This window comes from Cydia pomonella, chromosome 23, assembly GCF_033807575.1.
Source record: "Cydia pomonella isolate Wapato2018A chromosome 23, ilCydPomo1, whole genome shotgun sequence".
In the NCBI taxonomy this organism is placed as follows: Eukaryota; Metazoa; Arthropoda; class Insecta; order Lepidoptera; family Tortricidae; genus Cydia; species Cydia pomonella.
In genome coordinates this window covers 5,398,243-5,415,333 of record NC_084725.1, presented here as the reverse complement: position 1 = coordinate 5,415,333, position 17,091 = coordinate 5,398,243, and the positions used below count along the sequence as shown (strand labels likewise).

Here is a 17,091-nt window from a genome sequence, read left to right as displayed (position 1 = left end):
GTCATCTTGGCTAGGCCGCCTAAACCTACTTATTATTATTTCTAAATATTTTTGGCAATCTCTTCTTTCTTCTTTCATCCGTGCCAATTATTGGAAATACTCTTTCCCCTGTTGATCTAGATTGTTGTCTTATATTTTACAAGCAACTTATATAAAAATGCCATAATAAATATAAGCATTTTTAGATATAAGCTTTCGTGAGAATTATTTGAATAAGAAATCACGTGCTAGTTAATTAATCTTATTTATTATTGATTTCTTATTTGAAAAGTTTTCATTTTTCCGAAAGGAAACTTTAGCGCTACGTCAGTGTAAAGGTACAAAACGTAAAAAGTTATAGAAGATGTTATTAATATATAAAATGTGTAAAAAATTAAGTTTTGTAATATACTGCATCACATTATTTTATACTTTCATAAATGTATACTTTTTTAATTATTTTGTATTGTTTTTGTTTTACATTAAATAAAGGTTAACATATATTTCAAAGACTTTTCTTTCTCAGATATTTTTTTACAGTACATATGGTGATACTTTACCGTAACTAGCACTATACATGCGTATGTCGAAAATTTAAAGGGCCATATGTACTGTAAAACGATGTACAACACACTTGCGAAAAGATAATTCGCTACTCGTGTCGATTTAATTTATCACCACTGGTTCTTACTTTTCGTACTTGTATCGTAATGCACTATTCCTGCCCTCCGGCCGGAAAGCGGCGACATTCGGCCCGCTGCGCTTAACAAACTTACCACTTTCCGGCTCCGTCGCACAGAACAATAGTATAGTCGGACCAACGAACAAGAAAGCTTCAGATCAGATGTACTTAATACTTAATAGTCGACCATGGCGAAGCCATTTCTTACGTTAGGCAGTAAAGTAAGAAATTTCTACAACACTATTTCTGAGTATTCTTGGTCAGGTATTTATTTACCCCCTTATTCATAAATTATGTTTTATCCCTTTCTTGCAAATACATAAGTCAAAATGACAGATAAAGACAAACGATTCATAGCTAATGTAGGCCTGTAACGCGTTTATGAATAACGCCATTAGTGTCTGGGACTTGGGCTCAATTTCAGAGTCGGTATAAATGTGCAACTTGCAAGTAACCAAAAAATTGTAAAGTGCTCGGGAGAGTTCTGGAAATTTTAACAGGAATTTTTATGGAAACTTTCGATATTCAATAATAAAGATAAGATTCCAAATTTTTCTATGTGGAAATTTCACAATATTTGGAAACTTTCTGACCGCTATGGGAGGGATTATGGTTGAAAGGAAAACAATGTTTAAATATGAGACAGCATTTTATTTAATATTCAATAATAATTTAAGTTATCGATAGAATATTCAGCATCATTACAAATACAACTTGAACAAATTGAACAAAGCAACTGATTTAATTTTGAAACTTAAACAGCAATAGCATTAGACTAGCCATACCCTAACACCGATCCTTAAGCACACTTAGACAAAACTATATTTATATAAAATATTACAAGCACTGATCCTATTGATAGCCCGGTTACTGCTGATATGGAAAATAATTGCTTAGAATCAGCTTGCATCGGCAAAGCTTCAACGTAACCATCATCAGTCTATCATTCATCAATAATGACCAAAAACTCCTTTACAAACTCGCTTAAGAAAGCGAAGCAAATATAATCACTGTTACTACTATCTGGCCACGAATTGCTATCAGCGAAGGAAGTACAAGGACATCCACTTTATTATCAATTTTCACACCATCAAGGCAACGAAGACTTAAAAGTGAGCAAGCCTCGATCATAACAAGTTTTATTTCATGAGTATATTCTACGGCCGTGAGAACTTTCGACTATTTTCTAAAATCAAGTACCAGATTCATCCATTTTCTTAAAAACCCTTAATAGATTGCAAAAAGGAGATATTGGCCGTAGAAAATGGTTATCAACCTTAGCCTATATTGTATCTCTACCTATCTACTTATGTAAGAAATTGTGCATGAATTTGTAGAGATCAGTTTTTCAGCAGAAGCTAAGTATCGCGAGCATTTCATCCTTTCTCGTCTGGCCATTTTCTTAATATTTCTTAAATTTTCCATATCTAAACAATGCTAAAGAAGTTACTTACAAAATGGTTAATACGCCTACTAAAGAGTTAACGACATATCATTAAGCAATGTTTAATTCAAAAACTAGATAAAGCTAAGCGCTATCTATTAGTTCATAGGTCGAAGTAACATGGACCATGTCGTCAAAATCCGACAGTTCAGTACAAAAGTGAGTACCAAAATACTATCCATTATTGTCAGTGTGCAACGCCAACCTTTGGCAGAGCTTTAACAATACTACTTTGACTTGATTAAATATTGCCAATGATTGGTGCTGCAGACCAATGATCTCTCACATTAACCACAGAGTAAGATGACTGATGAGATTCCCTAATGTGCGTTATCATCTTCGCTATTGGACTTATATATGAGTATGAGTTTCGATACAAACTATCACAATAGATGCCTTATAATAACATTGATATTTGCCTACAACTGTTAACTGTTTACTGGTAGATATTCGACTATTTAACTACATGGCTGTTTTCTAATCGAAACGATGAAGATCTTTTACTAGAATCACTGAATTATAAAGAAACGTGTCGTGATGAAGCCACAAAATTAGCTGTTAAATAGATGAAAACAACGCTGTGACTATCACGATTGAATGTATATGATTGGATAGATTTCAAAGCAAATATAGTTGTCGAAGTAACCTTAACCGATAGATCTATTTATTTTTTGGAGTCTTCGAAGCTTGACGGAGGAGATTTTGCTAGCATTGTCAAAGATCTGGAAAAATATAGAATAATGTTCAGGTGACATGTTAAAACTGTACTAAATTTATTTAGTGGAAATTTACGTACTGGTAATTTAATTTGTGTTGATTGCATTTGAAATACTCGATAATTAAAATACCAGTATTAATATGAAAACCTTTATAGAGACAAGTTAACTCATGATAACGGTTAATCTAAAATTCCATGAAATATGATGTAAGTACTATTAGTTTTTAAATATCTTAAGTCGATAACATAATTTACATAGGTGATTTGGTGGAACAAACAGTAGATATGAAAACTCACACACAAAAATAAAAAAAGGAAACCTAAAAAGCAGATGATAATATAGGTAAGGAAAGAATATTGATAGTGAAGATAAATGCAAATAAAAGTAAAAAAAGCAATACAATACAAAATAGTGTACCTATTTGTCGAGCTTTTCTGTGGGGTGACTTAAACAATAGCAGCTGTAATCATAATATTTCGTTTAGTAGGTACATAAACATCCAAATAAGTTAAATTTTGGATAGGTAAACTAAAAATAATATGTATATAACTGAAGCAAAATTAAGTATCACAACAAGAATAATGAATTGAATCGTAAACAAAACTAAACAAAACAACGCCAGGTTTATGGAAACAAATATTGATGATTGATGTAAACAAAACTTGTAAATAAACAGCGCAAAGAATTACCTAATAGTTTAAATAATCATCAAAGCTCTTCTTAATGAGAGCGATAAATTATTGTTAGGTTATAAAAATGTTGATCAATACGATCACTGCAAAAAGTAAGTTTTGTCAACACAATAAGTGACAAGATATATAAAAAAAAACTGTATCGCGATATCATTTTGATGTCACATATGAATTGGCCGACTCAAGTTTGTTTTTTCTCATAGAACTCAAGGTAACAAGGTTCTACCAAAGTAAGCGGTTAGGAACATCTCTTTTGGTACAGGTATACGTTTGTTCATCGTGGTCTAACTATTTGAACGGAGAAACTGTTCCTCTGTCAAATAAGGATTTTTATTTTTCTTTGCATATTGTAGTTAAGTATAAGTTATATTAAGTTTACCTTCTCTGAGCTGGGATGGGCAGTGAGGGTTGCGTCGCCGGCGGCAGAGATGCCGGGCAACTGCCAGAAAGCACTGGCTGCTCCTCATCCTCGTCGTCTTTCTTGTCTCCTGGAAAAAAGACAAATACATGTTAATACGTTACTTCATAACCATAGTAGCCGCAATACCAACTGGTCATAATATATAGGCTCTTGGTAAAACAAGGTAAAAGAATCGCATTATGACCTCAGTCGCCATTTGGTATGGATGTAACTATAAATGAACGTGAAAGTCGTTACTTCTAACTTTGGGTATATCTCCGATGTAGAACGTGGGTGCCGGCGTATCGACAACAACCTCACAAACGGATCCATCGCCGCCTACTGCTATGAGCGTTTCGGTGTCATTATCGAACATGATCGTACGCTATCTAGCGCGGGGCACTCGGCCGTCGAGCTCCTAGAAAATGTCTGTGGAATATGATCGTTAAAATCCTTACCTCTAACAATGGGTGTGTCCCCGATGTAGAACGTGGCTGCAGGGGTCTCGACAACAGCTTCACGAACGGATCCGTCACCGCTGACGGCGCTGAGCGTGTCCGTGCTGTCAAACATAATGGTCCGCTCTTTAGCGCGGGGCACTCGGCCATCGAGCTCCTGGAAGATTATGATTGTCTTTAGCTTTTAATTACAATTCTTGTTTGTTGTTTGATAATTTGTAATATTTCTGATGAAACGATAAAACTGGTACTTGAGTAGGTCACATTTATTGATAATTAAGTAGTGGTTTATTCTGCTCAACTCACCAGCCTCTCCGTATCCGAGTCAGGTTCCTGCACTTCATAATCCTGCGAGAAATGTTCACTCGTGCTCTGGTGCTCCAGACTCTCCATATTCACCGCTGTCACCGGGTCCAGGGTGTCCAGGGAGGACACCATGGTGTTCGACCCTGGAGGGCGGACCGCTGTTATCTTGCTGATTAGTAAAGCTTGGTGGGGTTGCAACATGCTTGGAGGCCAAACATAGTCCAGAGTTTCTAATTTCATTTTACATACAAGTTTCAACAGAAACAGTGGACGTGTAACTATACCAATGAAAAAAAGTACATCGCGGAAAAGTTAGATGGTTGATTTAGACGGCACGGTTGATGTATTTAGCCACAGGGTTGGAGGTTCCTTGGGGTCCAAGCAAGATGACAATCAAACATTGACAAACGCTGTTACGACAAGATGACAGTGACTATTTCTATACATTACTTAAGTTTCGATCGGCATTTTCAACCAACTAAAAGATTTTTACTTGGCTAAGCTATGTAGCTGGATTTTGAAAAGCACTTCTGGCAAACTAGTCACCGCGAATGAGTCAAGAGAATTGTTTGAAGTCCGGGTTTATTTTTTTCCTAATTTTGGGGTATTCTAGGGTGGCGAATCCCCTGTCAAAAACAAATTCGGGTATGATTTCTGTGATTATGTATTGTTCTTGAAATGCAAAAATACTATATAAGGCCGGCAAAGGCTTTTTGACAAACGCTCCTAAATTAATTCCGATTAAAAAAAGGAAAGTTATAGTGAAATATATACAACTGCTGTGCCGTGCCATGTAAGCCAGCTGCCTTACCAGTACCGATAACAACCCCGTTCCATTCTTCTTCTACTGCGTGAAGTATACACAAACGGATTAGTAGGCGCCGTGCAGGCGTGGCGCAGGCATGATTAGTGTTGGTTAAGACTCAAGTCCTTTGAGTCCTCTGCTTTAAGACTCGATTCACTTTTTCGGACTCTAGTCATTAAGTCGAAACTTGAGTCCTTATCGAGACCTATGTCTTTTGCGACTTGAGCCCTTCAAAGAGAACTCTCAAATTAAGGAGAATAGTTTTCTGAAAAGCATCGTCTCCACATTAAATTCATGGGTTATGCACAAATCATAAAAAAATATAATTTTAACCTCAGCAGCTCGAACAATAATTTGCTGCGTAAAAACAGTGAGCAAAATGGTATTTTGCTCGTAATGTTAATTAATGGTACTCGCTACGCTCGTGAATCTATAGAATCTTTCGCTTGCACGGAACTCAAAATAAGCACTCGAAGAAATATCAAAGTTTGCTCTCTTGTTGTACAAATAACTATTTTCTTTGTCTTACTCCTATAAAATTTGACCAAGTCTTTATTCGGAGACTCGAGTCCTTTTAAGTTGCACTTAAAAAACTCAATAAAGGACGGAAGGACGTAATAACGACTGGAGTTTTTCAAATTAAGACATAAAGGACTCAAGTTCTTACCAACTATAGGCATGATGCCGCTTCAAAACGTTTTCATACATTTTGTATGAAAACAGTATCAAACGGCATCGTGCTTACGGCGTATGTCTATAATTCACGCCTATGAGTCTATAGATTTGGAATACCTACAATGTTCCTTTTAGTAATGTGTTGGACTATATTTCGCCTCCTAAGCTACATTAAAATATAAATTATTAAACATATATTATTGTATAAGCCGGGATGAGAGCAAGCATGTCTCAAGTCCAGATCTGAGAATGAATGATGGCAAAGAAGTCTATCATGCTTAAAATAAAGATAGTCATACATTACTTCACTATAAAGATAGGTATCTCAAAAGCCCTTAAATATAGATAGGCAAAGATATAAAGGCATACCATTTAATAAAATATGTCGGTCAGACACAAATCTTTTCTACCTTAAAAGAAATCCTTGATTCAAATATATATAACAGAATTAAGAATTTCTCAGGATTGTGTGATATAAGAAACTTCACTATAGCTGAAGGAAGTAAGCTGAACTATTATTACTTAATAATAGGCTTCATAATAAAATAATGAATATAGATGATAATAAGACTTGATGTTAAAACATGTTATCAATATTTGTCAGCACAATTAATAATTTAAACTTCTTTATGTTAAGGCAGATGTCCGTGTGCGCGTCACTGTCTCTTCTTTAAATTGAAGTATAGTCATTAGTTTGGGTAACAACAATACCTAACTCTAGTTAACTCTTTGTCTATTGTAAGTAAAACCGCACATGCAAAAAAAGGTTCGGTCTTCTAATTCGCACTTGAGCGCGGGCTAGTCCAACGCTCAAAAATCTAGTGTAAGTGCATTACGTATCTCAATGACACATTTTAGACTGGTTCTGTAATACAATTTAAATATACGATACACAAATAATCGTAAATAACGATACTTACATAGGTAATAATAGTACAATGTTTTATATTTACAATTGTTTCTGTCTTATAGAACATGCATACAAATATTAATTGTTGTTTTTCTTATTTTTTCGCAACTCTATTAAAAAACGTCGTTCGATATACGTGCGGTAACATTACTTTCCGCACTAGCATCGCAATGTACTATTTCCATTAGTTCATTTTGAATCTTATTGACATTTCCATAGGAGCTGTATTTCAATATCCGGTTAAACTGATCAAACCTTTTTTTTTTATACAGGTAAGTGGCACGTGCTGTTTTACTTACAATAGACAATGAGATAGGCGGAAGAGCCAGCTTGAAAATTAACGACTAACAATATTATATTCTTTGATTCTATATAGAAGCCACAGAAAGTTTTCTGTAATAGCATGTTGAGCACCACGACATTTACCTTATATGCTTAAGCTAGTAGTTAATATATATAAGAAGCAGCGAAAACTTACCTCCAGAGGTGAGACTGCCTGTCATAGGGGTGTCGACCTCGTAGTTATAGGTCGCTCTCGTGGCATTGGAGCTAGTAGCTTCCAGACTGTCGGTGCTGCCTAGCATTAGGTCCGCGCGTGCACCCCTAAAAATGATCTAGTTTTTGATTTTTGTGTTATACGTTTTGTATCATAATAAAGACCTATACTACCGCAATAATCTGCAATGTATGTGTGGCCACCTGTTTTGTCAGTAGCAGCAGAATAAAAAGACTACTCATACAAACGTCTTTTTAGGGTTCCGTACCCAAAGGGTCAAACGGGACCCTATTACTGAGACTTGGCTGTCCGTCCGTCCGTCTGTTACCAGGCTGTATCTCATGAACCGTGATAGCTAGACAGTTGAAATTTTCACAGATGATGTATTTCTGTTGCCGCTATAACAACAAATACTAAAAACAGAATAAAATAAATATTTAAGGGGGGCTCCCATAAAACAAACATATTTTTTTTTTGTCGTTTTTATAAATAATGGTACGGAACCCTTCGTGCGCGAGTCCGACTCGCACTTGCCCGGTTTTTTGAGTTATAATGTTATATGTATAAAAATAATACAGTATGACTTTTTCTGCCTATATATTGCCAAACTATATATCTTTTTAACTACATTTAATTACTTGAATAAAAAAAACCCTTTACAATAAACTTGGTTTAGAGATCACTTATTATTTCACATTCATATCGCAATGACACATTTGACTGCAAAATCTGGTAAAGACATGCTCGTTACTTGTGAAGCCAGTATGGATGTTATTAACTTCTTATATACATAGTTGAATAATATCCTACCTGCTAAAGCTTCCCGATGAGCTCAGTTCTTCATCCTGACCGCTCCAGGAGCCACTAGCTGGATCTGTAAAGTGTTTACCAAAAGAAATAACGCTATGGGCCACCGACGTCCCAGAGGAGGGCGACAGCTCACGAACTGCGCTACTCTCCCTCGAAAACTCTAGGTCTTCGGGCTTGTCAGACATTGTGATTGTTTGCTTCGTGACCGTCACAACCTCTCCTGAAACTCGGCGCTCCATAACTGTCATTAAACTATCCATGTCTGAAGGCTGCGATGTTATCGAGGAAGATATTTCAGAGCCAAAAGACATCGCGCTATCTTCCAACTCTTTAGGCCTGGCCGGAATATCCATGGCTCCTTCCGGATCTGAACTTGTTACAGTTTCCGATACTTTTTTCCCGTCTACAAATTTCTGTTGGATCACTGTAGTTGTTCGGACAACTTCGATGACGCCACCGTCTGTAAAAGTCCTTGTGATGGCTTGATCTTTCTTCTTCTCTTCTTGATCTAGGAGTTTCATCATTTCCTCGCAATCACCAGGAATTGATTCAGCAGAACCGTCGCTGGGGGCAGCGGCACACACAAATGAAGAGGCCTTTACACATTCTTCCTTAATTTCTTCGCCTTGTACCTGGCATGTTTCCGGTTCCGGTTCAGGTACAAAGAAAGCACCCCGATCGTCATATTTCTTGACAGTTACCACTTTAGGAGTAACCGACTCTTGTAGTTTTTGTTCTAAAGCCATTTGTTGATCAATAAGTTTTCTGATTGCCGCAGATTCATTCAGAAGCTTTTGTGATGGGCTACCGTAACTGCCTATTTTTTGTGAAGGACTGCCGCTCTTTTGCGATGGGCTGCCGCTTTTTTGAGAAGGGCTTCCTCCTTTTTGAGGTGGACTGCTTTCTGAACTACCACTGTACGATCGCTTTTCTTGCTCCAGGAAAAAGCTGCTAGCATCTTTCGGGTCAGCTTTGAGAAGTGCTTCCTTTTGTTTAGCTAATATTTCGGCTTTTAATGCTTCCAAGCAAGCTGATTCGAGTCCTTCGAATTCTTTAAGGCTTGAAATAGATATGTCATCTCCTTGACTTTTACTTAAAACATACCGTCTGGGAAGTGACCCATTTAGGGAATCCTGAGATGATGACGAATGCTGCTGATATTGTTCCATTAAAGCCTTTTCGAGATTTTCAAACTCTTGCAGTGAGCTAATGGAGATATCATCATTTTCTCCCTTTATCCTAAATCGCATTCGTGATGCCATTTCGGATTCAGAAAGACTACCGTAAGAGTTCCTAAAACTGCCAAAACTCCCTATAGATTCCTTTTGCGAACTTAAACTACCAATTCTACTAGCATCAAAATCAGTCATTTCTTCTTCCTTAATATCTTCTAGAGGAACTCTTTCGTAATCATACCTTGGATCTCCTTCAAACTGCATTTGTATCCATCGCTTACCAGCTTCAATTTCTGCCAGTTCTAAAGCTTGCAATTTCTTTTGCTCTAATTCATATTGTAACAATTCCTCATCAGATAAAGATCCTGAGGTGCTGCTTGTGCTTTCTTGCTTCTTTGAGGTTTTCGATAGGAATTCCTCTACTTCAGTATCGTGTCGCTTTACATATTTTGTAGCTTTGATTTGTAGACTTTTACCTTCTGTATCACTTTCATGAGCTTCCTTAGCAACTTCTTCGATGACAACAAAATCATCCATTTCACTTGGTTTGTCAACCATTTCAAACTCATCACTCGTTGGCGAATCTTGCTCCTTTTCAAATGTGTGTAGTGCTCGTTCTTCCGTTGTCACTACTAATTCAGATCTACTACTTTCTGTTACAAGGTCTGATCTTAGTTCTGGAGTTTCAGAGATATCATACATATCATCTAATACGTATTCTCGTCCGTTATCGGTAGACAACGAGCTTTGACTTGGTACTGAAAGAGGTGTGTGTGGGGTAGATATATGCTCATGAGTTTTGAGGCTAGATGTGGAGCTTTGTTTGCTGTCCAACTGTGAGTCAGGTGTTTTAACCACTGATTTTTCAGCTTTAGTTTTTGGTACTGATGAATCACTCTTTGATTTTAAAATTTCTTCATACTGTGAACTTGCCACAGGTATAATTTCACTATCAACATCAGCAAACTCCCGTTGACTAGCGGGTATTTCTGTTATCGGAAAGGGCACGACGCTAACCTCTTTAACTACTTTCATAATACATTCTTCTTTTACTTCAGTTGGCCCTGCCGATTCAACGGGTTTACTTTCTTCAGCATGAATTACTGTCTTCTTTATGATAGAGCTATCTTGAGGTGATGTCCTAATTTCTGATATGACGTGACCATGTTCTACTATTTCTTGATATTCGACAGTACCTACAGGAATAATTTCACTCTCAACGTCCACGAACTGTCTCTGACTTTTATCTACTTTGGTTACAGAGAATGGCAAAGCTTTTGTATCATGAGTGGTTTCCTGTTTGACTTGTTCTTCTATTTCTTCTTTTTCCATTTCATGTTCGGATTGGGAAGAAGGCATATCGAGCTTTGAAATAGAGGATGACAGAATTTCATCTGTCTTTAACTGACTAGAAATGGTTGTGTCTGAAACTTCTTTCTCTTTAGATGAGTCTTCTTCAATTTCAATACTCTCTGCCGCACTTTCTAGTGGGAAATGCTCAGGAACCATGTCTTTTGGCGGAAAGCGCATCTCGTGAGATCGTTTCATCTTACCAACTGGTTCACCGTTTCCAACTTTCTTATCGTCATCGCCTGATTCTTCATCACTTAAATCTTTCTTAGATTCTTTCTCACCTTCATGTAAAAAATGTTCAACATATGTGCTACTTTCCATTAATTCTTCTTTTAACTCGTTTGCTGATGGAACGAGAGTTTCTGACGCATCAGATATATCAATACTGGCAACATGACTGGATCCATCTGAGTCGAGACTCTTCATGCTGTCTCTTGACGCTAGTGAACTACCGGCAGTAAAATAATCTTTGGAGGTTCGCAGGGATTGCGACGAAACGTCGTGACTAGTGAGTGCTGTATCAAAATCAGTTCCGCTTTGGGCAGTCATCATAACTTCAACATCCGAAGATAAAGGTCTACTTTCGGAATGCTCAAAACTATGATAGTGACTTGACCCAGAACTTGACCATCCTTCAACTTCTGAGGCTGACCGTCGATCACCAACGCCTAGCTTAGATTTGATGTGCTTTTGTACTCTTAGTTTTACATCAGGACTACCTTTAGATGAACCTTCTCTATCCGAAAGTATCACTTCACTTTCAGTTTCCAAGATAGAATGCGGGCCACTATCAGACCTGATTGAAATATCGCCCTCTAAAGGAGGACTTGATTCTTTCATTTGATGGACAGTGTCCCTGTCTTCATCGGAAATAGTTATTTCATCTTGCGAACTATGCGCTTGGGAGGTGCTGTCTGCTTTGTGACTCTCAACAGCAGGTTTTTCTATGGGAAACGGAAGTTTTTCATGGTCATCCCCGTGGTGTGGCTCTTCTGTAATTACTTCGGGCCTATCCGGACTAATAAGCATTTTGAACTGGAATTCTGACGGTGACTGCTTATATTTGCTACTCCCGTCACTTTTCTCGCTAATAATCTCTCCCTGAGCAGCTTCGAGGGATTGTTTGACTTCATCAATCGTTTTTTCCAAAACTGACAAGTCGGCAAGTGGTTGAGCAGAGATCAAAGAATCTAGGTCCACCCGTTCTGACTCAAGTTTCATCGCTTGAAACTCGGCAGAAGAGAGATCAGTATCGTATCCACTACTGCAAATGTCTTCTAGACTCTTTTCTTTAACCAGTTTTAATTCTTCTCTTCTGTGATCGGTACCTGTTCCAGTCAAGTAAGCTGAATCAGCATCCGTATAAGCAGCATCAGTAGAAAATTCAGACGGGTGTAACGTTTCTACGCTCATTGTCGAGTCTATAGATTTTTGTAGTACCTCTCCTTCATGAGATTCAAGAGATTTGATCATGTACTCTGTATCTATACTCTCGCCGGATTTAATCATAATATCTTTCGAAGTTGTACTAATTTCATCGGACGTTTCAAAAGTACTCGGCGACATGTCAGTTTTGCTTGGTTTTGTAATTTCTGTTCTTGTCTCTACTACAGTTTTCAGTTCAAGTATAGTGTCACTATCTGAACTTTTTGTGATTGTGCTTGATGTACCAGTAATAGATGTTTTTAATTTCGGTGATCTAGGTAAAGACTCAGCCAACTCAAAAGAATCAGCTTTTTGTAATGATACTTCCCACACTTGATCTTGAATGTGCTGTTGCGATACTTTTATTGGTGATTTGGTAAGCTTTTCCTTTTTAGGAGTGTCTCCGGTTTTTTCATCATGAGGAAGATCTGGGGCTGCTTCAGATTCAGAATGAGTATCTTGACTGCCAGTCCGACTAAAGGTGCTTTTAACTGGCGATGTTGAAACTTTAATTTCCTTTATGAAATCCACTTCGTAAACTTCATTATCCTTCTTGAAAGACTTTGATTTACTTTTAGGACTAGTTTCAGACGACCCACGTCTATCAGCCATTTCACTTTTAAAACTTGTAGCATGAGAAGCATCTGAGCTAAGATCATCATGCTCTTTGCTCTCAATGACAGATTCTTCTTTGTGATGTTCTACTGTAGAACTAATAACTTTTCCTTTTTCGGAAACCTCTACACTAGAAACTACTTCGTCTTTTTCAACAATCTTGAGATTAGAATCCACAAAAGCCGTTTTCGATTTAGAGTCATCATCTTCATCAATATCCTCCAGCTCTCCTGGTTCTGTAAAATATTCTTTTCCCCATTGCTCATGCGACATATCTCTTTCTGAAATTTTAACTTCATGTTTTTTCTTAATCGTGTCATCTTTAATGGCAGTCATTCTTTCTTCAGATTTAGTCTGACGACCTGTATACAGCCCTTGTTCTAAAAATTCTCTTTGCACTTTTATAACTTCGGCGTCATCTGTACTCTTACATACAGTTTTGGTTTCAACATCAGATCTTTTTGCGGTAGCTTCGTGAGCTTTTTCTACTTTTTTCTGAGACGTTTCAGTCTGATCTCCATCGCGACGCACAACAGTCTTTTCTTTTACTTCATGTTCCTGCCCGCGCAGTTCATGAGTCGTTTCGGTCTTAATAATTAAAGAATCATCATCGGATGAGGATACTTGTTTAGTTTCAGAGAAGTATTCTTGTCCACTGATTTTTCGTGTTTCGGTTTCCTTGTGTGTTAGGATTGTGCTGTAATCACCTGTAGTTCCAAATTTAGCAACCATATCTGACATGACTGCTTGAGGATCAATGCTTTGGAAGACCATTTCCGTTCCTCCGAGAGTCTTGTGCACAGATGAAGATGATGTCGACGTTTCGACTCGAGATTCACTGAAGAAAGTGTCTGATGACCCTGTTTTTTGCAGTTCTTCCATTTGTGCAGCAAGTTTTTCTTTTTTAATTTGGTCAATGACATCTATGCTAGTTTTGATTGTGCGATCAACCAGTTCAATAGCACCACTGGTAATTGTGGGTTGGTCGACGTTAACGAATGACAAGTTGTCTGCTAAATGTTTTGTTGGAGATTTCGACCTGGCGGCTGTGCTTTGTGCCGTGGACGCCCCCGAAAGTATATCTGCAAAGAAAACAATATACATTGCTATAGGAAACTTTATACAATTGTCATAATGAACACCAATTATTTACATCGAAAAAAGGTGCAAAAATGTTTCATTCGGTCTTAAAACTGTTGGTGTATAATCAAGTGTTTGTACATTTTATGCAAATTCGTGACGATTTGAAATTCCTTTTTGAACACAACATTTAAATTTTACACAAAGGCCGTGTAAGCGCCTAAAGCGTGTCAACTTCCTTATAGTACTGATTTAATGAGTCTTAAATTAAACAGCGACGTAAGCTACTCTAATGTAGAGATGGTTAAAGAAACGAAGACTTGGAATCAAAGCGAAACGTTACTCAAAGGTGATAAAAATGAGCTGCGAATCAAATAAACCTTCCAAGAAGAAAAAAGCGACGATAACAAATAGAGGTATGACTGATTTCGCCGTGAGTCCACTTACCTATAGCAACGTAAGGGCTCCGCAAGAAAAAAAGTAAATTTTACTGTGCTGACAAATACTGCTGTATGCGACGGTTGCAAACAAATCACAATGTTACTTTGGTGAAATAATACTTATTTTTCAATAGTCTTATCTACATACGTTCTTTTATTAGAGCTACAACTTCGAACTTGTGAAGTGATAGTGCTTTACCACCAAACTACTTTATATTTTAATACCGACTTTATTACAACAAGCGATGTGAAAACATAGCCTTTTCAATCTATTTGTGTATGAAAACATGCGATCAACTGCGTTGGACGAAACACTGTGGCAAAAAAGGCTTTCTAGATGATATCTATACTAAACTTAAGAGTAAAGTTTCGCTATGACTCTACTTTGCCACTACTTTTACTAAGCTTTTGCAGCTGTTTTGCTTGTACAGTACGTTATACGCACTATGATCTAACTTAAAGGTAATCTTTACTTTCTTCATTTCTACCAAACCACTGTGATGAATTCGACAAAGCCCGACGTAACTTTTAAGTTAAGGAAATCGCGTCTAGATTTGTTCTTTTGTTTTTATTTTAGCAACAAGATTGAACTTCTCAGTCAACGTCAAAGTTTTCGAGTATCAGTACATCAATTAAAATTTTACTTGGTTGCTTCATTCTCAATAAGTCCAAGTGAAATTTCCAATCAATATTTGCTCAATTTTTCGATCCTTGAAGGATCCTCTTTAGCCTGTTAGAATAAAATTTCCAATATGTGTATGGTCATTATCCCTACAGATTTATGATCCTGTCATACTGACCACTTTGATGAGCCTCAGTCTCGCTTATCATGCTGTCACCAGCTGATGAAGCTCGCGGAGACTGCCGGCTGGCGTCCAGGAACGAAGAGTCGGAACCTGCGTAGGATTAGCTTCTACATAGCTGCTACAGGTACATGGCTAATAGGATATCTAGTTAATATAACGCTTTTATAAGTATCTTGTTAAATTTTTGCAGGGATTATTAGTGTATGTATAAATACGTCAAAACTTTTGTGTTAAATTTATGACGGTAGTTTAGCAACCACAAGGTGTTAGCCCTTACACTAATGTGATCAGTGCCATATTATTGCTATTCTGTTCAACTAATTTATCAAACTCCTCAGATATTACCGACACACAATAACGGTGAATTTACTACATATTGTACACTATTTCTACTCTTTCAAACATGGTACCTGGTGGTGTGGAGTATAAATGGTATATTTTGCTTTACCTCTAAGTTGTAGCCCGGTAGGCTTGTCGCCAGTACCATCTTCAGTTTTAGCTTTATCCCTAACACTCAGGTCAACGGGAGATGGTGGTGGTGTTTTTGAAAACTTTGATGCTAAATCTGGAACAATGAAGCGTCATTTAATGTGTATTCTCAAAGTGCTATAAAAAATATTGTAATAAGTTTTTTTTACCGTGCGTCACGTGGCTTGAGTCAATTCTAATGGTTGCACCATGAGTGCCCGATATATCTTCTAGAAGAGTTGAACAACGCCTATTGAGTTCCTTCATGTCAGGAACATCATCCGTTACGTCATCCTCCGTATCCAATGTCCTAACAACTACTTTAGACTTTTCACTTTGCGCCTCTTTTTCTTTTACTACTTCAGATTTTAGTTCTTCAATTTTCTGCTCCATTTCACCTAAGAAATCTCTTTCTGGTTCACTTTTTTCTAATGCCTTAGATTTGTCATCGTGTTCGCTGAAAAATTTGCTTTCAGTTAAAATTGAAGTTTCTTGTGAGGAGCTTGTTGAAATTCTTGTTATTTTCGACGCTGATTTTTCTTCTTCCATAAATTCTCTGCTAATAGTTATTGCGTCTGATCCATCAGATGCTAGAGTTTTTGAAACGTCTAATGACGAATGATCCTCAGAAAATGTTTTTTCCTCGATAGACTTAGATGTATCTTTAACGCTTTCTACTGATGCTTTTGAAAAATCTTTAGTCAAGTCTACTGTTGAATCTTTTGACAGCTCATTTGTGGCAAAATCTCTAGATGTATCTTTACTATCTATTGATGATTTCGAATAATCTTTTGTCAAATCAATAGATTTCTTTGATAATTCGGGAGTGCCATGATCTTCTAGTAGTTTTTCTATGTCTTTTTCATCGTCATAATCCTTAGTTTCCATCGAAGTTTTTGAGGGATCTTTCACCAAATCTGCTCCACTTATTTTTGACAAATCAGCCGACGTTGCGTCTTCCAATACTGATTTTTGCTCCTCATCAGATGACTTTGTTAAAGACAACACGACCGTGGTAACTGACGATTCAGTTGTAGACTTTGATACTAAATCAGACTTCATCACACTGTCAACGAAATGAGTCCGTTTTCCAGTATTTTCAGAAATCTTTCTATCTTCTTCTTCTTCTTGGGATGCACTGTAACTAGATGCAGTGGCATCTTTGGTATCCATTTTGTCATGAAATGTTGGAATATCTTCACTGTATTTTATTTCGTCTCCGAAGTCTTCCATCTGAAAAGAAACCTCATTTTTAATATCATCACCTATCGTTAAGAAATTAATAATATAAATTGCACTTTTTACAGTTATGTTATAACGTGCTCTAACTGTTTTAAGATAAGACAATAACAA

The 17,091-nt window shown here is 37.1% G+C and overlaps 1 protein-coding gene across 3 annotated transcripts in view; it reads right to left on the bottom strand.

Moving 5' to 3' along the window:
- Positions 1-1,291: 1,291 nt before the first annotated feature.
- The window catches only part of LOC133530764 (ankyrin-2-like), a 170,224-nt gene continuing 154,424 nt past the window's right edge, over positions 1,292-17,091 (bottom strand). For 2 of the 3 annotated variants that reach the window (XM_061868827.1, XM_061868828.1), the window contains 9 exons: positions 15,909-16,971; positions 15,719-15,835; positions 15,265-15,360; positions 8,377-14,026; positions 7,549-7,673; positions 4,681-4,838; positions 4,375-4,531; positions 3,896-4,004; positions 1,292-2,827 (listed from right to left, as the gene is read on the bottom strand). In XM_061868827.1, coding sequence (XP_061724811.1) covers positions 2,770-2,827; positions 3,896-4,004; positions 4,375-4,531; positions 4,681-4,838; positions 7,549-7,673; positions 8,377-14,026; positions 15,265-15,360; positions 15,719-15,835; positions 15,909-16,971 — 7,533 coding nt within the window. In that variant the 3' untranslated portion in view covers positions 1,292-2,769. The remainder of the gene's footprint in view (positions 2,828-3,895; positions 4,005-4,374; positions 4,532-4,680; positions 4,839-7,548; positions 7,674-8,376; positions 14,027-15,264; positions 15,361-15,718; positions 15,836-15,908; positions 16,972-17,091) is intronic. The other variant, XM_061868826.1, reaches the window with a different exon arrangement.